The 24,842-nt window shown below is 40.6% G+C and overlaps 2 protein-coding genes across 40 annotated transcripts in view; one reads left to right on the top strand and one right to left on the bottom strand.

The window, feature by feature from the left end:
- The window catches only part of NEB (nebulin), a 133,325-nt gene extending 126,625 nt beyond the window's left edge, over positions 1 to 6,700 (top strand). For 27 of the 39 annotated variants that reach the window (XM_009318966.1, XM_009319003.1, XM_009319001.1 and 24 more), the window contains 9 exons: positions 860 to 952; positions 1,237 to 1,329; positions 1,610 to 1,702; positions 2,812 to 2,919; positions 3,241 to 3,424; positions 3,889 to 3,981; positions 4,578 to 4,727; positions 5,036 to 5,145; positions 5,863 to 6,700. In XM_009318966.1, coding sequence (XP_009317241.1) covers positions 860 to 952; positions 1,237 to 1,329; positions 1,610 to 1,702; positions 2,812 to 2,919; positions 3,241 to 3,424; positions 3,889 to 3,981; positions 4,578 to 4,727; positions 5,036 to 5,145; positions 5,863 to 6,036 — 1,098 coding nt within the window. In that variant the 3' untranslated portion in view covers positions 6,037 to 6,700. The remainder of the gene's footprint in view (positions 1 to 859; positions 953 to 1,236; positions 1,330 to 1,609; positions 1,703 to 2,811; positions 2,920 to 3,240; positions 3,425 to 3,888; positions 3,982 to 4,577; positions 4,728 to 5,035; positions 5,146 to 5,862) is intronic. The other 12 variants (XM_009319005.1, XM_009318999.1, XM_009318995.1 and 9 more) reach the window with 4 other exon arrangements.
- Positions 6,701 to 7,554: 854 nt separating this feature from the next.
- Positions 7,555 to 24,842, bottom strand: part of RIF1 (replication timing regulatory factor 1) — a 37,499-nt gene continuing 20,211 nt past the window's right edge. Inside the window, exons 19-35 of the mRNA XM_009319029.1 lie at positions 24,521 to 24,670; positions 22,963 to 23,062; positions 21,584 to 21,848; positions 19,735 to 19,777; positions 19,209 to 19,411; positions 18,919 to 19,018; positions 18,398 to 18,541; positions 17,497 to 17,639; positions 16,379 to 16,468; positions 16,243 to 16,297; positions 12,156 to 14,954; positions 11,479 to 11,619; positions 11,128 to 11,205; positions 10,920 to 11,035; positions 10,053 to 10,206; positions 9,654 to 9,762; positions 7,555 to 8,743 (exon numbers count right to left, since the gene is read on the bottom strand). Of these exons, the coding sequence (XP_009317304.1) occupies positions 8,523 to 8,743; positions 9,654 to 9,762; positions 10,053 to 10,206; positions 10,920 to 11,035; positions 11,128 to 11,205; positions 11,479 to 11,619; positions 12,156 to 14,954; positions 16,243 to 16,297; positions 16,379 to 16,468; positions 17,497 to 17,639; positions 18,398 to 18,541; positions 18,919 to 19,018; positions 19,209 to 19,411; positions 19,735 to 19,777; positions 21,584 to 21,848; positions 22,963 to 23,062; positions 24,521 to 24,670 (4,911 nt within the window). The 3' untranslated portion in view covers positions 7,555 to 8,522. The remainder of the gene's footprint in view (positions 8,744 to 9,653; positions 9,763 to 10,052; positions 10,207 to 10,919; positions 11,036 to 11,127; positions 11,206 to 11,478; positions 11,620 to 12,155; positions 14,955 to 16,242; positions 16,298 to 16,378; positions 16,469 to 17,496; positions 17,640 to 18,397; positions 18,542 to 18,918; positions 19,019 to 19,208; positions 19,412 to 19,734; positions 19,778 to 21,583; positions 21,849 to 22,962; positions 23,063 to 24,520; positions 24,671 to 24,842) is intronic.

Raw genomic sequence — 24,842 nt, 5'->3', positions numbered from 1 at the left:
TTTCTGCAAATTAATCACTCCTCTTCTAAAATAAAATTACTTTAGTGTTAACAGTCTGATCCAGAAACTTAGGCCTTTTCTACAACTCGTTTTGTGTACCTGTGGACTCTATCCAGACAATAATAAGAGCTTAGCATCCTTTGGTGAAGATATTCAGGCTTCTCTGTCTCTCTGCTTAGTGTTTAAGCTTTCATTGGCTTTTCAGGGGTATTTGACTTTAGTGAAAACCAAACAATCAAGAAACCTAGCCGCCCCACCCTGAAAAATCCCACCTCTCTGACCCATGTGAGATTATATTGCTGTGACAGGTGACTTGGGATGCCTTAAACAGAATAACACAAAAGGAACGAGGCTGTTCCTGTTCTGGACGGCGTATCAGCGATAGGTGGCCTCACGGACTGGGGAGATGTGTAGGTGTAATGGTGCAGTGATACCAGACACCCATCCTTGACACCCTTCTTTATTTGGCTGCCCAATGTCCGTGTGGCAACAAAACTCTCTCCTCCCTCCCCAAAAGGTCAGAAATTGCTTCAAATGTAGATTAAAACAGCAGATAAAACATTTCTTAAATAGTTCTCTAGGGCGAAAGGCAGCTTCCCCAAGCCTATGGAGCCATCGTCATAGCTGTAAGCTGGATAGAGTCCTTATTTGTTAACCAGAAAAATAACAAGCTTTTCTTTTACAGTTTATTTTTCTTAACCTTCCTTACAGCAGTAGATGTTTGGCTTTTGTGCAGTGCTGCATATCATAATCAGTCACAACTTTTTTGAAATTTGATAACAAAGTAATCATTTGTGTTCAAATCCTTTTGATTTTGGGGGGGGTTTAAGATACCGGATACATCTTCTGTATCCCACAGGTGTTGTACAAAGAAAACTTGGGGCGAGCGACCCCCACACCTATCACTCCAGAGATGGAGAGAGTCAGACGCAATCAAGAACACATTAGCTCGGTATTGTCTGGAAGAAATAAAGCGGATATGATAGAGCACTTTTTATTAATAACTTAAGTCTGCCTGGTTTTATTTAACCCTCTAATTTTTTCCCCTCAAACTTAGAAAGTCATGTCTTTAAAATTATAGTACCTAAAAGATTTTTTTTGTCAATTAACTTTTTAATACTATTTTTCCTTCAACCTTTTTTTTCTTTCATAATGGATGGTGTTTACTCTAAAACCAGTAACATTACGGGTTTTAATTTGTACATTTGTGACTTTGAATTACTTTGTGATCTGTAGGTTGTATACAAAGAAGGCTTAGGGAAGGCAACCCCCACACCGGTCACTCCAGAGATGGAGAGAGTCAAACGCAATCAAGAACACATTAGCTCGGTACTGAAAGAAGAAAGACAACCACCTTGTATTAAAAATAACCATTCTGAACAAAAACTCCACTTCTAATTTAGCCTTATTTTCTCAGTTTTCCTTATTTTTGCCTATTTTTCCCTTTGATTTTTACCTTTTGCTCTAGCAAATAACTTTTTAGACGCTTTATTTCCTGAGATCTTTTCTACCCCTGCAGTGATGAGTATGCTTAAACAATAACACCATTTACAGAATGAGCTATGAATTATTCCAGTCTGATTTGTGGACACCTTTTCCTACACCGTAGGTTTTGTACAAGGAACACCTGGCAAAAGGAACTCCAACACCAATGACTCCAGAGATGGAGAGAGCTAAACGCAATCAAGAAAACATCAGCTCAGTATGTTCTATTCATTCAGCCAATAAATGATAATACATTAAAAAGTAACACTTCAATCCCTGAAATCCTTACTGAAATTAACAGTGCAGATGTTAACATAACTACCTAGCTATCTAGTTTGGAAGTATTAAGTAACCATACTAAAATCAAATCCTTTAATACATGCTTTTTATTTTCTGCTGCAACTATTTCTTTCTGTGTGATTAACTGCTTTAGTTTGGTTTGTTTTTTTTAAACAACAGTTAAATTTCAGATAACATATGTTGCCTTCAAGTCTCTTGCAAATATCTTGTTTTTACTGGTCTTCTACTGTATGACTTCAGTAACAGTGTGTTTTATGTTAGATTTCTGACATTCTGTATAAAAACATGACAAATCTGGAAATGGTCGTCTTCTTTAGGCCCCTTTTTGCTAACCTGTTACTCCAGAGGTAAATCCTGTCATACCCCATCCTGTAAATGTCTATATACAGAACAGATCATCAAATCACAGAATAGTTTGGGTTGGAAGGGACCTCTAAAGGCCATCTAGTCCAACCCCCCTGCCGTGGGCAGGGACATCTTCAGCTAGAGCAGGTTGCTCAGAGCCCCGTCCAGCCTGACCTGGAATGTTGTCATGGCTTGCTCGACAAATCCAGTAATACAGGATCTGCAAACAAATGTTTACGGAAGCGCGATGCAACTGCTATCACTCAAAAAAGAAACGCTACAAACCCAGCAAAAATTGTACTGTTTCAATGATACAGATCTAATTATGTCATCTGTTTCACACTGATAACTTCACTAAAGTCAGTGAGGTGCAAGTCAAACATAGGAAGATATTACCTGGAACATTATTACTACATTACCTCTACCTGTTGTTACAAGGTTAAGAAAGGTAAGGATCTTGTAGTTAAGAAAAAGGATGTTTGGGATCCAGTCCAGAGCTGTCCATGTCTCATAGAATTATGAAAAAGAATTTTGCTTTGCATTCTAATGTTATTCACCAACACAGTTGCTGCTTTTTTTTTTGTTTTTACTTCTTTGCCAGGTTGCTTCAATGCAGCTCATTCCTCATGATGCAGAAATAGTTCTGTGCCCTGTGCTCACTTCCTTTTTCTCATCTGGCAGGTTCTTTATTCGGATAGTTTCCGAAAACAAGTACAAGGCAAAGCTGCGTATGTACTGGATACACCTGAAATGCGGCGTGTACGAGAGACCCAGAAACATATCTCTACAGTAAGAGCATTTATAGATGTATTTTTAGCTTGGCAAGTGATTTAAATAAAAACCTTTTTCCTGAGACGTTCTGGGATTGGCAGCTCAAGGACAATGTACGTATACCAAGTTTTGTTAACCAAATTCTTAAATGCTAAAGGCAAGAGTGACTGCAGGAGAGGCATGTTTGGGATTAGGCTCTCTCTCATTGTTCCTTGGATTCGAGAAAGCTAAAGTTCAGAACAGCAGTGCACCTCTCTACTAGAAATTCACCTGAGGTAAGCAGGGGTAAAAATTACTCATCTAAGCTACAGAGAACAGACATTTCGTTTTAAATTGCAGGTGAAATATCATGAAGATTTTGAGAAGAGCAAAGGTAGTTTCACACCTGTAGTTACCGACCCCATTACAGAACGTGTGAAAAAGAACATGCAGGACTTCAGTGACATTAGCTACAGGGGCATTCAAAGGCGAGTAGTAGAAATGGAGCGAAAGCGCGTGGACCAGGATCAAGAGAATCTCACAGGTAAGCAGAACCTAGGTTTTAGAATGACTTGAGTACTTCACTTACACAAAACACAAGCTGACCTTGATGAATTGTTTTACGTAAGCTCAGCCACAGCAATTCAAATTTATTGTGACTTGGAGATGACGTGTTTATCAGAGCCCATTTTGAAAATATTCTCTTAGAGCAGCTGTAAACCATTTGTGCTCTGCCTCTCCCATCCTGCTCAACTTTGTAACGCAATGCTAGATTTTGATTTCTTACTTATATTTTTAACTTCACCTCTGTGCATATTAGAGAAATACTTTAGCTCACTTGATGTAGATGAAATAAAAAAAAAAAAGCCTAATCTGTGCTATAGATTTGAGAAATACAAATTCATTAAATACTGCTTACCCTTCTATTGAGGGCAGATGTGTGCTGCTCAAGCTTTCTGAAAGTTGCTTGAGCTACAGCTTCTCCTCAGAAAATGCTTTCTCTTACAGGTCTTCGTGTGTGGCGCACTAATCCCGGGTCAGTCTTTGACTACGACCCAGCAGAAGACAATATTCAGTCCCGAAGCTTACATATGATCTCTGGTTTGTTCCATAGGCTGTACTATTTGTGCAAAATAGGTTTTATGCTTGTGCAAATTCAATCAGTAAAACTGACAGCTTGGGGATACTAAAGTACAGCTTAGCTTAGCTTAGCGCTCTACCTATGCAAGTGTAGCTTTACGTGCTGACTTCAGACACTGTGTTAAAAATAACAGGGATCTAACAACTGTGCCTTTTTGAGTAGAACTTCAGCGTGGTGTCCATAGAATGCTTTTTAAAAGCCCTGGCAAATACCATTGAGTAACCATAAAAACAGACTCTGATTAATTCATACGCTTTTTTCCATTAATTTTGTAAAATACAGTAACCAATTCTGCTTAGCACGCATGTGGCCTATGTCAGTTTTCTATTCGGTATAAGCATAACGGCTCCAGGTTTGGTAGCAATGGTAGAGAGCTTTGGGTATTTTTACAGAGTATGTACACACATAGATACATATATGTGTGTGTGTGTATATATATAAAAAAGTAACCTATATATGTGTGTATATCCATATGGATATACACATGTATCTCCTATGTGTGCATCTCCTTACAAAATAAAGACATGAACTGGTTCCCACTGCTTTCTCCTTGCAGTCCAAGCCCAGCGCCGTAGCCGGGAGCACTCCCGCTCTGCCAGTGCCTTGAGCCTCAGTGGTGGCGATGAAAAATCCGAGCCCTCAGACGGCGTAGATCAACATTTATCCTACTACAGCAACGCGGGCTTCTTCACCACAACTGCAACAGGTATGAGGAGAACCACCATGCCATTTATCCACATATGAGGACAAATGGTATCTGGACCATCTGGCAGGGCAGTACTGGTCACGGGCTCACGTTCAGTGATGCCTTTTGCCAGGAAAAAGCACAGAAGTACACCTGCAAAATGCTGAGTTGTGGACATAACCATCAGCTGTAAAGTTGTATTTCAGTGGGTAAAAGGCAGTTTTGACCCACCTAAGGACCCGTCCCACAATATTTATTCAGAGCAACTCACTCTTAACCCTATCACCAATTCTGTAATAAACAACACAAAACATATTTTCCTTTTGTAGTGGGCTACAAGCATGCTAAAACTATAGAGTTACCACAACAACGCTCATCGTCAGTTGCCACCCAGCAAACAACGGTATCATCGGTTCCTTCTCACCCATCTACTGCTGGCGTAAGTAACATTGATCAGTTGTATTAAGACACACAATCCCAGTCTTGCTGCAGGAGTTAATCTACCTACCAAAGGTGCACAGCCCTGGAGGTCCCTGGTAGCTGATGGTGTGTGCTCCACCATGCTTCAGCTGATGTCAAGCCAGGATTGGGTTGGTAGTGTGCCTACCCACTGGGCTGAAGCTTGGTACAAAACCAGGTGAAGATGTAACAAGGTTCACTGAAGCAGGATAGCCCCTCACCTGTTCTCAAAAACTTTAAATTAATACTTCTTCCTACTCCTGAGAGTGAGTCCTAAGAGTAGATATATGACAATGGGTATGGCATCATCTCCCCACAAGATCTGCCGGGAGGCAAGACCTTAAAGTTACAGCTGGAGCTACACAGAGCTGATACTGCTCAAGTATCCTCTGAAAACATTTTGTGCAGCTTCAGTGTCACTAAAACACACAGGCTCTAACCTGTGGTACATAGTAACCAAGGTACTTAGTTATTGACAAGAAACATTTTATGATCTGAAACCAGGAGATTTAAAAGACCAGCCAGATACTGCCATCAGTAGTACTTTTAGAGTACCGAAATGAGTCAAAAAATAACTTGCCTTGAGCCAGCTCTTGCATTTTGATTGTCACCAACAGCTCTGGCTGTCGGTGCTGACAGCAGGGCTATAAACGTGTCTCTTGTTTTTTTGCCCCTCCCTCTTTCTTAAAACTAACAGAAGACCTACCGGGCCATGTATGACTACATGGCAGCTGATGCTGACGAGGTTTCCTTCAAAGATGGTGACACAATTGTAAACGTACAAGCAATTGATGAAGGCTGGATGTACGGGACTGTCCAGAGAACCGGCAAGACTGGCATGCTCCCAGCCAACTACGTAGAAGCTGTCTAAACCAAAGCATGTCTTTCCATAAAGCATATCTGCATGGCACAGACATGCTGGCGCTTCTCAACGTGTAAGCCTTGGAAAAGGGTTTGTAACACTTTTTCCAAAGTGCCTTATTGTCTTCCATGGTGATAGTGCCTTATGAACCACGATGTGGAAAAAAAAAAAAAAGAAAAGAAAAGTAACTGCAGAGCAAAACACTCATGAAACATCCTTTCAAAACATGAAACGTGCTTATGAAAACTGTATTTCTTCTAGTGTCAAAAAAAAAAAGGTTTTAAACACTGCCTGGACTTTCAAACATTTCAACACTGCATACCACCGCAGGGTTTAACTACGCTAGAACTGCAATCCAGTTTGGTATCTCTGAAATTCTATACGTGTACTTAAGACTAAGACTACCACGTATTACTTTATTCATTCTCCCACAAAGACAGCATTTTTCTGGGCTATTCTAAAATGTTTGAATGTATTCACTTCTTTTCCATATAAGCAACATTTAAGCTTAGTATCTCAAACCAACATTTAGCTGGGAGGGGGAAACAAACCCAAACACCTCTCCTCCTGCTTGCCAAGCTCTTATGCATGTGTTTTTCATGCAACTGTTCTGGGGTCAAAAGCTGTTATTACTTGTAAATTAGTGACTAAATAAAGCTAACGTTTCTGCAGTATGTTTGATGTATTCACTCATGCTGAAGAGCAGGAATCAATCTCGCAACAAACTGGCTTTGTTCAGAAAACTGTATTGAGAAAGGGAGACAACCCGGGTGGTGACGGAGGATGTAACAGCCACAACAGAAGTCAAACTGAGGGGCTGCGAATGAACTGGACAAATTATTTCATACATGAGCACAGCAGTTATTTCCTTCCTCTACTGAAACATCTGGTACCAGCCAGTCTCCAAGAAAGAAGGAAATAAGAAATCACTGTATACTGTGTCCAATATAGACAAGATTAAAAACAAGTTGACAGTAGGAGTTGCAACATTAACTCTGAGGGCCTTTGGTCAAAGGGAATTCACAGCACATCGTGGTGTACACAACCAGCTTGAAAGGGAAGTGTCCTTCCTCAGAGCAGGATTCAGGATTGCCAGCCCCGAAGGGTTAGTTAAACAAAGATGTCAACACCCTTTCGAGATGTGTTAGGAACATCCGTATCTGTACAGGTCACTGGATACAAGAGATGAATAAACCTCAGGAGGCAGATTTGACACCAAAGTAATATTTTCAAGAAAGGAAGAAAACCTAGACAACTCATCATCACTGGCGCTGTTCCCATTATAGCTCCAAGACACTTCTTTGTCCTGTTCGTTTGCTTCATGAGATGCTTGAACAGGACAAAGAATATTCTGAGCCTTGCTGACAAGATACTACCATGTCCCTGAGCACCTGCTCCTACCTTAGGGCAGCAGCGAGGACCTTCCAAGGTCCCTCCCAACCTCGTGAATCCAAAGCAATGCTGAGGGAGGGCTGAACAGATCTGAAGAAGAAAACACAAGAAAGCCCCAAACCACAATGACATTAACAAGTTTGGGAACGATCTGCTGTTTTATTTGCCCATGTGTAAGTTCTAAAACCACCTGCAGCAATTCCTTTCAATAAATGTCCATTTCGATAGCTACAGTACAATATATACAAATTAGATTTCAGAGTATAAAACCCAAGAACTCTCTCTGAAGGTCTCCGAGAAGCAGCAATGCATTCCATGCAATTAAAACTCAAGATCATAAATTATTACCCAACATTTGCCATCATGAGTCTGTACATAATATACAAAGAGCTCTTGTCAAATCCATTCATTTTGCCAAGGAAAAAGTCTTCTCCACTGAAGGAGAACTGCTGCAAACACAGAACACGGGAAAAAGCCTGAGAAGTTTTGCAAAGCCTTTCGCCTGTGAAGGCACATTGCATTACCAGCTTCTTAGTGTGAGTCTTACAAAAATACATGCAAAAATAGATGTCATCCAGTTGTCAAATCCGGGTTCCTGGACTGTTGCTGCTGTATGGAATTAAGCACAACTTATCTCAGTATAAAACGGTGCTGAAGAGAGAGCCACTGTCTGTCCGAGTTTCGGTAACTTAAAAGGAAACAAACAGGCAGCAGATGAGCAGAGCTGTGAGACTGATCTCTTTCCAAATAATAAGGGTTTGCAGCAGTAAGAACACTTTGGATTTGAAAAAATAATTTAACTACTCTGTTAGTTTGGTTTCACAGTCTTTGCTATTGCACAACTTTATCAAGTTTCCTTTCACTACCTGAAGGAAATATGCATAGCAATACAATACAAATACCTCTAACAGGGAATAAGCAATCCCACAAATTAAAAGACCCCAAGAAAAAACACAACTGCGATACATTTTGCTCATATAGGTGTTAAAAAAATCTTCTATAGTACAAAATGCACAGTTTAAGGAATAATTCACCAGTAAGAAAAGCAGGTTTTGGGGAAAATTGTTGTAACAAAATCCTCCTTATTTAGAAATGATAAGCAACTAATCAGAACTTTCATGGGGTGGCGATTTCCAGCGGGACTGCAGGTTTTTCATGATACAGTTTGTCATGCCAACAAGTTTTTCTTGCATCTCAAAAAGTTGGCTTCCTGAATAGCCATGAAGATCTTCAGAGGTCAGCTGAGCAGCAAGTGCATCAATTTGGCTCAGAAGATCTGCTGTGGGCTGGTCGTTTGTGCTCAAGACAACCGGTTCAATCAAATCTGAAAAGGAAGGAAAGTAGGGCAGTGCAGTCTGCGTGTCTGGGTTTAAATCTAAGCACAATTATGTTGTAGCAGAACGTTAGAGCTTCTTTTGTACAAAACAACATATTCAAGCAGTCTACAGAGTATTTGTTCCACACAATAGGAGAGCTTCTGACCAAGGCGCCCCTCAGAACTCCGTGCTACCCTTCTTCATGGTGACATTATATTCAATCATGATTGTCCAATAAAACTACGGACAGAAATGAAAGTATCTGATCATATTCAGATACTGCCAGCCAGTGTCCTTTGAGACGTGTTATCCCAAAGTCCAACTTTTAAACCAGACAGCTGAGGAGAAGTTACTCCCGAGTTCTTTGTTCTCCAGTTAACCAAACGCTTCAAGTATCTTGCAGGAGGACCAAACATTAATTCCTCTGTTCGAGCTATTGGGCCAAACTCCCAACACGCACAGGAGATTTCAAATAAAAATCTAGGCACCCGAATCCAAAATGGGTATCCAGGGAATCGGCCCCCTCCTGTCCCACCCTTCATCTTGCTTGTTTCTGTGCCCACTCAGAACCACAGCAGTTGCTACGGTATTAAGCAGCTCAGGAGACATACCCGCTTGAGATTAAGAAGATTAAGTACTTGGAGCCCTGCCCGATTTGTTCTTCGCGTGCTTATGCAAGCTCGTTTAGGGAAAACCAGCATCCTTCCCTCAAAATATGTAACAAGTTTTTAAAAGCCATTGCTACACAGCTTCGTAAAGTGGCTAACTCAAACAACCATCTAATGTGCTAATATTAGCTATTAACGCACTCTCTCGCTAAAAAAAAAAAAAAAATCGAGTGTTCCCATTAGGAGAGAATGAAAGCAGCAATACAAGCAGAAACATCCAAATCCTAAGCAAAAAGCCAGCAATAGGTACCTGTTGCCAGTTTTTCTTCATCTACAGAAAGAGATTTATCCTCTACATTATTTACAGGCTTTTCTGCATCTTCAAGCACTGCTACTTCCTCAGATCCTCGAGATTTTACCTGAAGATTTTTTGGGAGAGAACAAGAGAGAATCGGTCGTGGGGGCGGGTGTAGGATAAGATTACATGGGGGGACATGTTTTAACCTCATAATAAATACAATCATTATTCCCATTAATAATATTATAACCAAGTCACCCGTACCTTGAATTCCCATGTTACTTTGAGAAGTAGATATTATATTTTGAAGTGCTATTTCTAATGGAAGAAAAACCCCGTTATTCCTCATGATGGATGTCAGCAGTTCATTAGGCTAATATTGGCTTTTGGGGTATTAAAATTAAACTTTACCTGTTGCTCATGATATCCTTTAAGAGCTTTTTTAACATTAGAAACTTTCGGAGAGCGGATGGGAAGAGTTTTGATTTCTGATGCTGTCAAAGTACTCAGATCACCCACTGTCTTAATGTTCTTTGCTCGAATGAGCTGCCCCAAGCCTCTGGCGCTGAAGCAGGGGAGAAAGAAAAATGGTTTATTATGCTAGAACTCGTGTCCTTTCTGCCTGGCACGGCAGAGCAGAAAGAAATCTTACACGAATGCCAATTCACAGGCACATAAGTGAAGGAAAAACAAAATGCAAATGACGTTCTTCTATCTGCAGAAGCACACCTTTTTGCAGTTTATCCTATATCCATCAGAGAACGGCGTTCTAAAGCCCACTCCTATGTGGTATGAGCGGAAGGAAAAGGAGCCGAGTACACCAGAAAAGGCCATCCCGAGCAGTTCCCACTACACGTCTACGGATTGTTGTGACAAGTCAAAATTCAGCTCGGAAAGCAAGCTAGTGAGCAGCCGGCCTTCGTACATTTGAAATGTAGATGTTTAGTTTTTTTTTTTTTAAATTCCGCTTCACCTTCAATACATAGAAAGCTCCAACTGCTTTGTCACAGATCATCAAGATCAGTCTGCTCTGCCATGTGAAGTGGAGAGAGCTCCCCGTGTTCCTGGGTGCAAGCTTTTCATAGTCTTACGAAAAAGACCTGAATAATTCCACAATAGTTAAGTCTCTCCCCCGCCAAACCAACTCCCTCCTTTTAAAAACATTTGGCAAAAGATGTCCCTAAGTCATCACATTTTGCATCAGGAGATTTGGTTGTAGGTTCAGTAAGAATTCAGTTTCAATTAAAGCGTAATATTCAAAAGCAACAACTGACTCACCATATGTTTGATGTAAGCTGAGGTAAAATTACATCAACCGGTGCTTTGCAGCCAACTAAGGCAGGATACACGCATTCTGTAGGGCAAGGCAGCGATTCCTTAGCCATCTCCTTAATCTTGAATAATATAGAAAAATTATTAGATTAACTATCACACAACTGAATACAGGAAAAAATAGAAGAGATACATGAACCAAAGCACTTCTTACTAAACACTTCTTTGAGCTCTTAAATTTAGGGTTACGAGATCCTGGGGACAGAAATCCTTTGGTTGGAGTGGTAATATGCTGGATAGAAAAAGAGGAAAAAAGATCTCTCAGGATCACAGGAATTCAGTTAACCGTAAGATTCTAGTTACCTAGATCTCAGTGTGCATTTGTCTTCAGAGAGCAACAGAATGAGTCAGGCTAAACCAGTTACAACTATTTCTTACGCTTACTGATTCTCTGCTCTTACAATTGTTCGCGAGTGACTCTGAACATACGCTAAAGCAATGTTACCTACGATAAGTGAGAAATGCGAGTACTTATGGCCTACAGAATATACGTAACAGGATTTACCTTAGCCTGAATATTAGATAAAATTTTAAGACTTCGGGAAGATGGCGAAGCAGAATGGGATCTAATAACAGGACTTCTCCTATCTATGTCATCTGCCAGTCCTTCTTGATAAATTGGATTTGCAAAAGAGACTCGACGAATCTGTTTTTAGAGAGAAGTAGTTTTTATAGTATGAACTCAAACCGCCACACGCTGGTGAAGTAAGTCTGAGGAGACAAAACAGCTCAGTTTGAAATAAAGTCATTAAAGTTCTTGAATGACACGGATGACGTTTCACCCAAGGGCAGAGACTCTGCCTTCCTTATTACTAAAGGAAACACTAAATGCATTTTGTAAAAAGCTGCTCAAAACCCAGGGGGGTAAGGCCCCGACTCCGTATGCGGTGGTTCTGCAGTAACATTTGTTGCGCTGCAACCCAGGCAGCAGATTAGACTTTGGTGCTCTGTTTCAAAAATAAAACTCCCCTCCCTGAGCCCCCATAAGGCAAGCCCGCCAGTGCTTGTACGTTACAAAAAGAAATCTGCAAGTCTTCAGCTTCAGCATGAGATCACTTACAATGAAAAAAATAGTCAATAATTCAACATATTTGGAACTCATTACGCTACAGACACCGTTACATATCCCAGTTACGAACCGAATGACTTGTGAGTATCACGGAGTGAATCACAGCACAATACCTTATTAGCAGGTGACAGGGAATCATCATCTTGGTTTCTTTTTACACCTCTCTTCAAAATACTAGTGGATGGAGAAGCCGAAGGAGACCACATGCAGCGTGCCTGCATACCATTAGGGCTTTCATTAACCAACACTAAAGAATCGTGATCTTCCAGCTTTTGAGGTGAATTCACACTGTTATTTTCTACTGCATCTTCTTTGCCTACGGCCACGTTCTCGGGCACTGTAATTTCAGTTTCCACTAATTCCTCCTTCATCTCTTCATCTTGAATAATGCAAGTTTCCCTTACAGTATTCTCAGCCGCTTCTTTATCATCCCGATTGCTTTCTAGCTCATTCATCTGTTCTTTCTCAGGTTTGCTAACAACAATCAGTGCCTCGGGTATCTCCTCCAGCTGTCCATTCTGACTTACTTCTTCTTCTTCCTTTTCTGTAGCTGCTGGTTCTTCGCTTAGATTCCCTGCAGCCAGGCAGCTGTCACCAGGCTCATCTGAAACACACCCAGACAGACGCTGTTCAGATCGGTCACTCTGGTCAGAAGGTTCTTTAGTTTTCCCTATGGAGTCATCGATGTCACCTGCTACACACTCTGGATTATCTAGCTCCTCCTCCACTACACTATTTCCTTGCAGATTGTCTTCAGATGTTCTCTCTCTTTCCAAGTTAAATACGCTGGATTCCTTAGGAGGATGCAATGGAGTGCTCATCGCACAAGGCGCCATGGACAAGCTCTCATCAAAATTTGAGCTACCAGACATCTCTGATGTATTTACAGACGTCTGAACTGGGGTGGTCTGGGGCTCGTTCAGTTCAGCGGTGTTCTCATTTTTTGATTCAGTGAATGACATCACTTGCCGCTTTGACTTTTTACAATAGCGATCACAGTTCCTCAGTCTTTTCAGCCTTCTGCCTCTTTTGTGCTGACACTCAGGTATTTGCAAAGAGGAACGATCACCATCAGAAGCATTTGCTCCTGGTACATATTCAGGCAGAACAGTTGAACAACACTCTTCTATGTTTGTTTGCTTCTCAATGTGTTTATTTTCCTCTGCTGCTTTCAGGCCTTGATCAGATACACGTGGGTTGGTGAACGATTCCATCAATGCATTGCTCTTGGTTTGTTCCACATGTGCATTCTGTGCATCAGGTGAATTCTTTGAGCTGGCAGATCCCACAGCTTTGCTAGCATCTGTAGGAATTACTTGGTTTTTCAGGTCACACGGTTCAGATGTCAGTTCAGTATCTGTGCTGAATTCACAGCTTAGTTCACCTTCATGTGGTTCCAGCAGATTCTTAGCTTCGTTTCCTTGGGAGGACACCTCATGGCTACGGCTTCCTGGCTGTAGATCTTTCCATTTACCTTCAAGAGAGTCACTTCTATTTTTCACTTTTGCAGATCTTCTCTTCCTTGTGCTTTCTTCCTTGGTCTCAGAGCCATCAGCCTCTGAATTTTCTATGCTGGAAAGCAATCCTTGTGAAGCTCTTCTTGTGTGGTATCGTGGGCGTTCAATCTTCTTCTGACCTGCTGTATTCGAGCTACAGTCTTGACCTTCCGTGTCAGTCTTCAAGTTATCTTCTGACCTCCTAGCACTTTTGTTCACTTCCTCATCAAGGCCCCTTGAAGCAGGAGACTCCTTTGAGCTTAAGTCCTCTGCAGCAGTTCTCTCAGGTAGGCTGCTTTCTTTTTTATTTGCATTTTCTGTAGTTTTCCCAGAAACAGCTTTCTGCTTTTGGGATACATCATCTTTAGCCTGCGGCACCTTCTTTTGCCCAGACTTCTCGTCTTCTTTACGTCTGTCTTTCTTTTGGTGGCCGTCTTCCTTATCTTGACTACCTGCTGTACTTTCTACAGCTTCTGACCGTCGTCTTGAAGAACGTCTTAGTATTTTCTGATTAGGAGACATATGTGGAACCTGACTATCATCGCCCGTTAGCTGATCAGATGACACGGTCGTCTCTGGGGGTGTATTTTCTTTAGAATCCATATCTAATGCCTGGACCTTCTCTATTTCTGCTATCGTATCTTCAACTTTCTTAATTTCTACTTCTGTAGAAAGGAGAGCTTGGGACTGAGCAAGGAGAACATGTTCCACGTCTTCTACTGTAGGAGATCGTTCAGGACTATTTTCCATACTGTTGGAAGCAAAAGACTCTTGTGCGCTTTTCTCTTGTTCTGCCCTAATTACCAACTTGGACTGCTTATTTCCGTGGTGCTCCGTTTTACTCTGCCTGCGAGTTAGCCTTCGTATTGCGGTAAATATTTGTTCAGACTCAGATTTTGAAGGCTTTTTACTTTCTTCTCCAGATTTTTCTGGTTTAGCACCCGTCTTGCATACACTTGTATTTTCCTGTTTACCTGTCACAGAAGCACTTCCAGACGTCTCTGATAAACAGTTTAATGCCGAAAGGCTAAAGGGTCTGTTTTCTGAGCTACTGAATTTCTCCAAAGTAATAAAAGACTGCCGTCGGCTTGCAGGCTGCGGTGTTCCAGAAATTATGTCACTTGAAGTCGAACTGTTGCTGACATTTGAAGTGTTCTTATTCCCTACTACGGCCTCCTTTGAAGCTGTTTCCACAGTACTTTTCTCTAATCCCTCTCCGACTGATGGTTCCTCCAGAATCATTTCAGCTGTATCCCTTTTTGACTCTCCCTCACTGTTTAAAGCTGAGCTCTCCTCTATGTCAGTAATGGATGACTTTTCCACACAGGCAGCATTCTCCAGAGGATTATCTGGTTCGCAGTGCTCTGTGATTCCATCTGATTTGTTGGTGCATCCGTCACTCTCTGCATTTTCTTCCTGTCCCAAAAATATGAACAGCAAAGTGTTGTAGTTTTGCTATGAATAGAATATAAAAAACAGCTCTGGTGGAATAGAAAACAAACACACCACAAGGTTTTTCAAACCACCCTTCCTTCAAATTATCTGTCCTTCGGTAGTTATAAAAGACAAAGATTTTTTGTCTTTTTTTAAAGCCATTTAATCTCAAAACATGAAGAACTGCAAAAGTGTTTTATTTATGTTTTGCAAGAGAGATTAACAAGCCTACGACTAAAACTGTTTTTATGAAAAATCTGCTGTAATTTCCCTACTGTCTGTTTGGCGCTACAGTTGATCAAGGTAGCTGTTTAGCCAGCTCCTCTCCAAAAGTGAATAGATCTATACTTAGGATTTACAATCCCCCCCACCCCTGCCCCCAATCTACTATTTAATCCCCCTCAAGCCCTTACAGCTTCATCCAAAAGCAGTTCAGAATGTGGACACGCAGCTAAGCTGTTTAAAAGCATGGTCCGCTAGAGTGATACAGAAATCAACATTAAAAAAAAATTTTTACTTTCACTTTTAAAAGTGAGAAGAGTTCCAGAAAAGCATGATGCATACCAAATGCATCTGCCAGGGGAAAAAAAAAGTGTTATGGAAGAGAAGTCAACAGTGTTACGATTCCTAACCTAAAGCTAGGCCATTAAACAACTCTTGGAACGGCACCATAGCAAGTCACAGTAAGTCTGTGCTACAGCTTGCGGCTGTTTTTACCCCAATAAAATAGCAGTCGGTGGTAGCACATACACGCGACTGATCCCTAAGTCCCTATAAGAGCTGTAGCTGCGTAACAAAACTTAACTTAAGTACATCCACGCTAAAACCAGTTATATAAATCCTCCCGTTTTGAAATTAAGGCAAAATGCTTAATGACTGGCCCTCTCTAGTGTAAATTCTAAAAAGCAGAACACAGCACACAGAACACTGCAATGGTATTAAATTCAAATCGGGTGAGGAAATACAAGCCGCAGAAGCAATCAGCGTATTCTATGGTCACGGAGCCTGTGTCGGTATTACTCAGATGTAGAAAAAATAGAGGAAGCCCCAGAAAAAGATGATCTTCAAGAGTGTTACAGGTTCATCAATACAGAGAAAGGAAGTTATCCCTGTGAGCTGATACATTTGGGGGTACATTTTTTTTTTTGCTTGAAGAGTTTCCAAAGCAAGCTTAAAACCGTATCATAACCAGTTTTGCCGTTAATTACCAGAGCTACTGATACAGTTACAATTCTGATATCTTGATTACCATTAGACAACGAGGAATTACCTGAGGCTTGTTTTTAGTATCTTCTTTTGCATTTTCTGTTAAAGATGATTTTTCCCTAAAACAGAAGTTACTTAAATTAGAAGTGTAGCAGAAAAGGAGGACACCTTTAGTGTATATACTGGCCACCTTTACTTACAAAGAATGTTCCTGGCTTTGAGTAGACTGAGAAAATAAGGTAGTATCTTGTGATGCGTCCAAACTGTTGTACATAGCAGGAATACCAACTCTGAAACAAACCCAGAAAGCATTAGTCAGGCTTTTTTTAAAAATAAAATAAAAAAAAAAAAGAGAAGGATAGGGTAGTGTAATGCGTTAATCACAAGCCAGTGGATACTTGTATGAAATGGGCTGAACTTCCAAACTCCCCAGGCTACTCAAACTGCAACGTGCATCCAAGCAGGCACTGCGGCTCAGAAAGCAGGGCAGCGTGTATCAGCTATCGGGAGACTGTGTGACCGCACGCTCCTCTCCCTGTTCTGGGCAGAAGAGACAATACTGCAACCGGCTGCTACAGCCCCGCGCTCCAACTGGCAGAGCAAACTGCAAAGCGGATGCAGATCATCACTTCTCTCCTTATTTCAAGACCGCTATTTTCAATCGCCTTAAATCTTTTTTTCGTTTCAAACATGCTTTTGGGGAATAAAAAGCTGTGATTGGGATCCCACTCCGCAAAGAATTCATCAACGCATGCTAACTATATAATCCAGCTGAGTTCCTGTCGAGCACCACTGTACACAAGTGTTGCTTACACTGCGTTTTTGCTGCCTGAGTACAGAAAATACTCTAGTATTATTTTCTCTCATTAAAAAGATAATAATTCTAAAGATTCCCTTGCAATTAAGAGGAGTCTTGGCAATATCCTGATTTCTGATACGCTGCTGACATAAGACTTCTCTTCAAGTTTAGAAGTCTTTCCTTCAGAGCAGGTAAAAAAACCCTTTCATTTCAATGACTTAAGAAAAATGCCATCTTCCATTTCAAATTGCAGGTGAGAGTCAAAGTAAAGATGTAAACTCCAAATTACCAAACTCCAAACAGATAACAGAGTGTATTTAATCAAAACAGGAAATGCAGCTCAGAGGATAATCTGGTTGCTTTAAAATAGTAAAGCAAGGAACTTTGTTAGCTTTAAACTTTGTAGTAAGACTTAATTACCTATAGTAGTCTGAGATACAGGAATTGAAGTTATGTCAACCTGACATAGTCAACGTAACAACATTTCACATTAAGTTTAAAACAGAGTAAGTTACAGACCTCTTTGACCTAAGCACTTCTTTTTGATGTTCCGTCAATATTCTTGCTTTTGTTTCTGGAGGAACAAACACAAAATCAACAGATTTCTCCTCGTCCAGAAGTACCTCGCTTTTAGTCTTTGAAGATGAAAATTCCAGTTTCAACTACAGAAAGGAAAAAAACAACTGGATTAGAAACAAAATAGAGGAATATGAAAGTGTTTTCATAGTTCAGGTACAGCCATCCTAAACGGACCAGTTCTCAAATAACCTCCGTTTTTTCTGCGTATTAATCGGCGCAAATCCCTCAGTAAGCGCTGAGTTTCTTCGTGAGTTGATTCCTCCCCTCCCCCCCCCCCCCCCCCCCAACACTACCCCCTAGGAGAGATTCTGCAACCCCTCCTCCGTGCCCTCAAGTAAGCTCCCGCACTTCCTTTAGCCTCTTGAAGTTCAAAGCCCGGAACAGATGAAGGCACCTCAATACTCACGAGGATTATTATTTACTGTTGTTTACTAAATCAGTGACTCCTTAGGAATACAACACCCTTCTCCCCCTAGTGCAAGTGACAGATTGGAGCACGCAGCACAGATCTACCGAAACCAAGATCCGCCTCAACACCTGAATCTGTCACAACTTGCAACCAGACCGAGGTGTGAATTTTGTATCTGGCTGCCACTCCTCCCATCCATCAAGCAGCCTTCCACGATCCCTCCTTAAAACTCGGCAATCTCTGAACTTAAGCACAAAATTCTAACACGAAAATGTAATTAGAGCGTGCTATACAGCATACGTTTGAAAGAAAAATATTTCATCATCACAAAATGCATTAATTTTTACTGAGAATTTACAGCAGCATACTAGATGTTCTGCTGCAGAACATAATGGATTTGATTCTATCACACCTGATCGGTAAGCAGCTTACCTTTGCAGACGTTACTTGTACATTACTGGACTTGTCTTTTACTTCGTTTTTCAGTTCACTCGTCTGTGCCAATATAGAGTCTCGTTTTTGACCCAACTTTACTTCCATTCCGCTTATCTTTGCATCCAGCTGTGAATGTTCCATCTATTCAAATAAAGATACGCTGAATGCATTGTATGAAGAAACTCCAAGCTCGCAAACCCATCCCGAGATGTATTAACTAATTTCTACAAACTAAACTGTCCCACACTCCCATTTTCCTCTAGATTACATAGAGGACAACTTTAAAAAATTAATTAGTTCAAACAAGCTAGTAGAACCCAAAGTTTTAAATGCATAAACTGTTAAGAACCAGCTCAGTCTTTTGACGGTGCTTACCCAGCATAGTTTATCGCTCCAAACACAAAGCAAGTGCAGGGCAATCACGGTAAAAATCAAAACTGACCTCGCCACTACCTTCTGAACGATTCCCGTGAAGTTATACACAGTGAAGCACCCGTTGGGGTCAACAAAATATTTACCGCATCAGAGAATGGGCCGCTGTATTCTTCGGCTATCTCAACGCTTTCAAAACCAGGCAGCAAGAGCGGAATTTTCTTTTTGGCTTGGCTTAACACAGATCTGCTCAAGAAAAAATGATTTTAAACTTCTGGAGGGGTGGGGGGAAGGTACACAACAAGACCAGGAGATATCCCAGCTTGCACAAAAAGCAGAGTATAAATGGCAACCAGAACAATACCAATTCATTTGTACGTAACCCGAGATCTCTTCCTTCAAAAATACATAAACGTAAAAAAAATACGTATCTTACTTTAACTCTTCAGGATATGTTAGTGACGCAGTCTTCGCAAAGGTTGCATTCCAGAAGTGGGCACACTGGTTGCGGATCTGTTTGCTCTTATGCTGAAATATTACACAGAGCAATGGAGAAAGCTGCTCTAGCAGTTCACTGTCGTAAGAGCCAGTGCAGTGAGACTGTAAACACAGGATGATCTCGGCCAGTAGTTTTTCAAGCTGAGGGAGAGAAGAAACAATAGGGGTTTTATTCAATTCAAATATTGCGCATATTCACCATTTACAAGTTCAAAACATTATTATCCCATAGAATAGTATGGCCTGAATAAACAAGTTTAAACGCCACACGAAAAGTCTAATAGCTAAGCTTAGTGGTCCTCCCCTCAGCTACCTTTTTAGTAAAAAATGAAATAGTTTAAAAATTAAGTCTCTACCTTCATTACATTTTTTAGGTTTTTTTATTTTTTAGAATACAGGATGAACGGCAAAACTCCAGTGTTACACATTTTCCCAAACCCCAGCTTTTTCTCTAGCAAATTTACCTTGTTGATAAGATTACTGTATACTTTAGATACATCAGCAAGCCTGCCAAAACAAACAAAAAAGTTATATTTTGCTGTCTCATTTATCCCAAGCACAAGAATTAAACACATAACGCACTCAAGCACTGCACGCTAGTTTTAGTATACAACTTGATGAAATAATGTTGTGACACAAGCCTCCCATTGGGCGATTCAAAAATTTCCTGGTGTAAATAGTTTCAAGTAAGCCTATCCTTTAACCCCCACTGATACTTACATGCTAACTTTAAGAGAAACTAATGGAAAGATCAGCAGTAATTAGTACAAACTTGAAGGTTTTCTTATGAAATAACTTCTAACTGCTGCCTTCGTGCTGCTCTTAACCCTCTCCCAGAACAGATTTCCCAGGCCCTGTAAATACCTGCGTTAAAAAGCTGAAGTACCACCTAAACTAAGTAATTTCATGCACATAAATCCCTAGGTACACCTAGGCACACTGAAAAACATAGGAAAACTGCATTTAATAATTCATTTTATAAGCCTGTGACATCCAACCTGAAGAGGTTCCCAAACGTGTATTTGCTTGCATACGCCTTCCTTCAAAAACATATCTCCAACGCTCACTTCTCCCTTTTAAAGAAAAATTCTAAGAAAGACAATGCTCAAACAAAGGCAGATGAGATGGGAGATGAAGAGAGGTGGCGTTCAACTCAACCGCGCACAGGCACAAGTGGATTCTTGCCTCCGAGACAGAGACTCCTGATGAATTTTAGATTAGCGGTAGCAGTCCTGCTTCAAGTTTCAGTAAAAGCTTCCAGAAAACATGTACGGGCTGTCGGGCAGCACCCTATCCTAGCCTCCCTCCTCCCAAAACACTCAAAGCTGTACTCCATTTCTTTTCCTTATCCTGAGCAAAGCGTACATCTCTTGCGTCATCAACAAACGGGAGACAAGCCTCTGCTGGCCCAGCCCCACCAAGCCCCTAATAATTCCATCGCGTCCTGGGAAGAGAAGCCCACCGCAATTAAAAAATAAAAAAGCAAAGCCATATGAAAAAGAAACAAAGCGCACAGCAACAAACAAGTATTTCTCCGTACTTCCCTCCGCTTAAAAACTTACGGGACTTCAGTGCACTTCAGCTTACTATTTCTCTTTTTCCTACAAAAATTTACGCAGTTCCTGCCCACTAGAAAAACAAATTACTGTTAATAAATATCTTCACTGCAGTGAAAATAAACAACAGGCGGAAACCAAACACTTCAGTCTTGCAGAGGTGACGATACAGTCACTCTACAGCGACAGCAATTTTAAATACCAAGCTGCCAGAAGTCCTATCGGTTTCCTTTCAGGTGTGACTACAGAGGTTTGGGTTTTATTTCTACAGAGAAGCATTACAAGGGAGACTGCTACTCACACGCGTGGTTTTTTGAATCCCACTGAAAGTCACTGGAGGGCAGGGCTGCGCCGCGGGCTCTGAGGCAACACACCTGCGCTGTTGCGGTCAGGCCGTTCCTGGCAGCCACCTTAGCCCGGGTGCACCACACGCTCAGTCCCAGCACCCCACTTCACAGGCAGCAATTGTGGAAAACAGCACGTTCTCAGCCACTACCTTACAGGCCCATTCTTTCGGCAGTGTTGGGGTGCACTACAAAACCAGTACCTACTGGCTAGGCCGAATCTAGCCAAATACGTGGTGCTCTCAAAGGTGAGAGACTTGGCAGAAGTTGGAAATTCTTAGCATGTTAGCGCCGAGGCTTTGAAAAACCCTGAGCTATTTTTAAATACACCGCTTGCTACAGACCACACAAAATTTCACCAATATGCAGCAATACAATGAATCCAGTTTTCCAACCGTTCTTAAAATACTCACTTTGTTTTTTCATAAAACACTGCCAGGGGCTTTGAAAAAATTGCAAACATAGTCCCAATCACTGAAGGCAATGAAACGTGGCTGATGATGTTGTGAAGAATAGCAATAATTGAAGGACCAACAGAGACCAATGTTTCTGAATAGATTTCTTTGGAACTGAACACATGGAAAGAGTTTAGTAACGTCACCAGGAGTTTAAATAGAGAGGCAAGCTTTCCAAGGGGTTCCTTTTTCTTCTTAGACCAATCTGTAGGTGTCTGTGGAGCTAACATAAAAAAGAAAAAAATTTAATTTTTCTCCTATCTAACCAACACGCATTACAACAAACCGTGTCTGAACTTGCTGTCTACATGAGAAACAGAACTTTGATTCCCAAACTATCTCTATGTACAAGTCTTAAACCCAGACCTAATAGAAGACATACATTTTTAACGCATTGTTTTATCACACCGCTACAGATCCGATTCCTATTCCTCTCATTTACGGTTGGTCACGCAATGACTATGCTTTCAAGTATCTTTAACGCCTACTTGCAAAAGCACAGCAACCACTCTAGAGATACTAGCTGATACGCATAAGTTCTGCGACAGGTGAGGAGGGAAGGGGAAGTATCGGGTTTTATTAGTTCCTTTATTTATTTGTAAGTGACGTTTCCATCCTGCTTTTCCTCATCAACATTTCCAATTAAAGCATTTCATTCTTTCAGCAGCCCAACACAATGTCTTAGTACTTTAACGCGTTCACATGGGGCAAGGAAATTATAAAAAACTTCCTTTTGTAAATCATTTCTTCAGCTTTAATAGTTGTAAATGGGAGTAGGAGACAGACCAAAGAACATTTTACATACAATGACCTTTCGTATTCTGTTAAACCTATTCTTGACTGTTTTATGCAAAGCAGCTTCAGGAGCAGTAGCCTTTCAAACGCTACGTTAACAGTTTATCATCAGTTTTAGGCAGATATTATATAATTAGACAGTGGATTATCATCAAGCATTACTGCTTCAGATTACATCTGAACAAAGCAAAAGCAGCAGATTCCACATGCAAAAACAAAATCGTAGCCAAAATACCAAATACAACTTCAGAAACACGCAGTGTTTTACAGTGAACTGAAAAGTAAAGCAGCCTCAACGTTTACATCCATTTCAGATGTATTTTGTCACGCTACGCAGTAACTACTCAACTGCTCAACAAACAGAACAGATCCGATACTCAAATATGCATATTGGGTGGTATTTTTAGTTCTTTTTGATGATTTTTTTTGTCAATCCCTTCAGCGCTTAGATGTCATCCCTTCCGCATCTACAACAACTCTAATTTTCAACCGGCTCTGGAAGAAAGACACAAAACCCCCCCAACATTCAAGTATTTTCTTACATCTGTTTTTTGGCTGATATTTAGTACCATATGGTGCAAAGTTGATGCAGTCAACCATAACTGATATAATATGGGTAAGACCATCCATCATTGAAAACATCTGAGGAGGAAACAGAAGTCATCAGCAAAGCCCAAAAGAGCAACAGCGACAGAAAAAAAAAACCCAACAATGTTGGCCATTCAGGACAGCAATACAAACAGCTTTTAAATTTAAAAGTGGACGAAATTTGTCTGCATTATCAGGTAAGACTCAGCTAAGATTGCGTTTTAAAATACACACGTTCACACAAGCTGAAGTTTTCCCATTCTATACACAGAAGACATAAGCATATATACAATCTAAAGAAGCAAAACAGTAACGGGCAGTGTAAGAAGGTGTTAGGTTTAAGAAGATGCATCGAAAGTATTAAGGTTCAAGGTACTAGCTGTCTAGCAAAACATGTTGCCAAACGTCAGCGTGTGCTTAAGTTCAGTTACTGTACAAAGCCTGATTTTCAGAAAAGTCACTGTAGGCATAACAATAAGGTCGTCATTGACATTCAGGAAGCACAATCGATTTCTAGTACATACAAAAAGATGGGTCAAGCTTCCCCCCCGCCCCACCCCCGGATTCATCACAAATTCTTCTAAATAAAAAAAGAAAACCCCTTGCTTTTAAAAGGAACGTTAATATTGTGGGCCAAACAAACCACTTTAGTTTCAATATAACTTACATACTGAAGCTCTAAATTGTTTAAGTTTGGCTTGCTGAATAATTATTAATTTTTGAAAATTGAAGTTTATCATCAGGGTACAGCGGCATCCAAAGGAAGTTACAGTGATGTAATCCTCCAAATCCCATGTTTTCAAATTCCATTTTTCCTTCTCATCTGTTTCTTATTCATTCCTTTCATGGTATTTTTTCAAAATACAGTCAACTTTGAAGCACGAAGGATTTTATGTTCCAAAGCTAATGTTCACTGACTCCTGCAGACGCTCTACCTCCCCACATGACTCGGGCTTGCAAACAGGCAAGACAGATAATGTAAAGGCTTCCTCTTTCAAAACCTCTCTCTCTTATAAAACTTGGAAGTAAAGTCTTTAAATTTTAGTGCACGAGGTTGACGGTACCAGGAATATAGCGAGTTATGCCCTCTGAATGCTACAGTGCTACTTGACCCTCCTTCCTAATCAAAATGCCTGGTTTTGTGGCATTTGTTAATTCAGCCTGAAGCTACTTTACATATGCACACACATTTCAACCGGACAAATCGTATTTACCACTTATTTTCACTAAACCAGTATTAAATAGTTAGAAGACAAATCCAAAGACTGCTTAACTGCTATTTTATAGTCAAGCTTTAGAATTATTTTTACTCTCTTCTTTCAGTCCATTTCTAGATTAACTCCGAACTCCTGTTAGTAAAAAGAGTTTTGTTACAGCTTTATCTAAGTCTCACCCAAAACATTTTAAGTTATAGAAAGGACTACATTAGAGTTTACAATAGGTTCTTATATCTAGTTTAAAATATATCTGCTAACGTATTTATATAGTTCAATATCACTGGTTTATACTCACTACTGGAGTTTCACCTTCTAGCCCAGATATTATTTTGGCACAAAGTTCTTCACAGCATAGGTTTTCTTCTGCTGTTGCAACTAAAGCAGCACAGCGAGCAAATGCTCTATACAGCTCTGACCAAGTGCGCAACAAGGATTTCATAGTTGGCTTTAACAACAGAAAGAAAAAGTTTATAAATATCAATGTCTGTGCATAGAGATAAAAACTTGCTTTAAGTTTTCTTCTTCTGTCAAAACCTACTTAACTCAAGAATTCCAACCCTGGAGCAGTGGTCCAATGTATACACATATTGGTAACTAACTCCACTCTGAGATTACCA

Source organism: Pygoscelis adeliae, unplaced genomic scaffold, assembly GCF_000699105.1.
Source record: "Pygoscelis adeliae isolate BGI_AS28 unplaced genomic scaffold, ASM69910v1 Scaffold222, whole genome shotgun sequence".
Classification (NCBI taxonomy): domain Eukaryota; kingdom Metazoa; phylum Chordata; class Aves; order Sphenisciformes; family Spheniscidae; genus Pygoscelis; species Pygoscelis adeliae.
The sequence above is the reverse complement of the archived record's forward strand: the minus strand, read 5'-3'. Positions and strand labels throughout refer to the sequence as shown.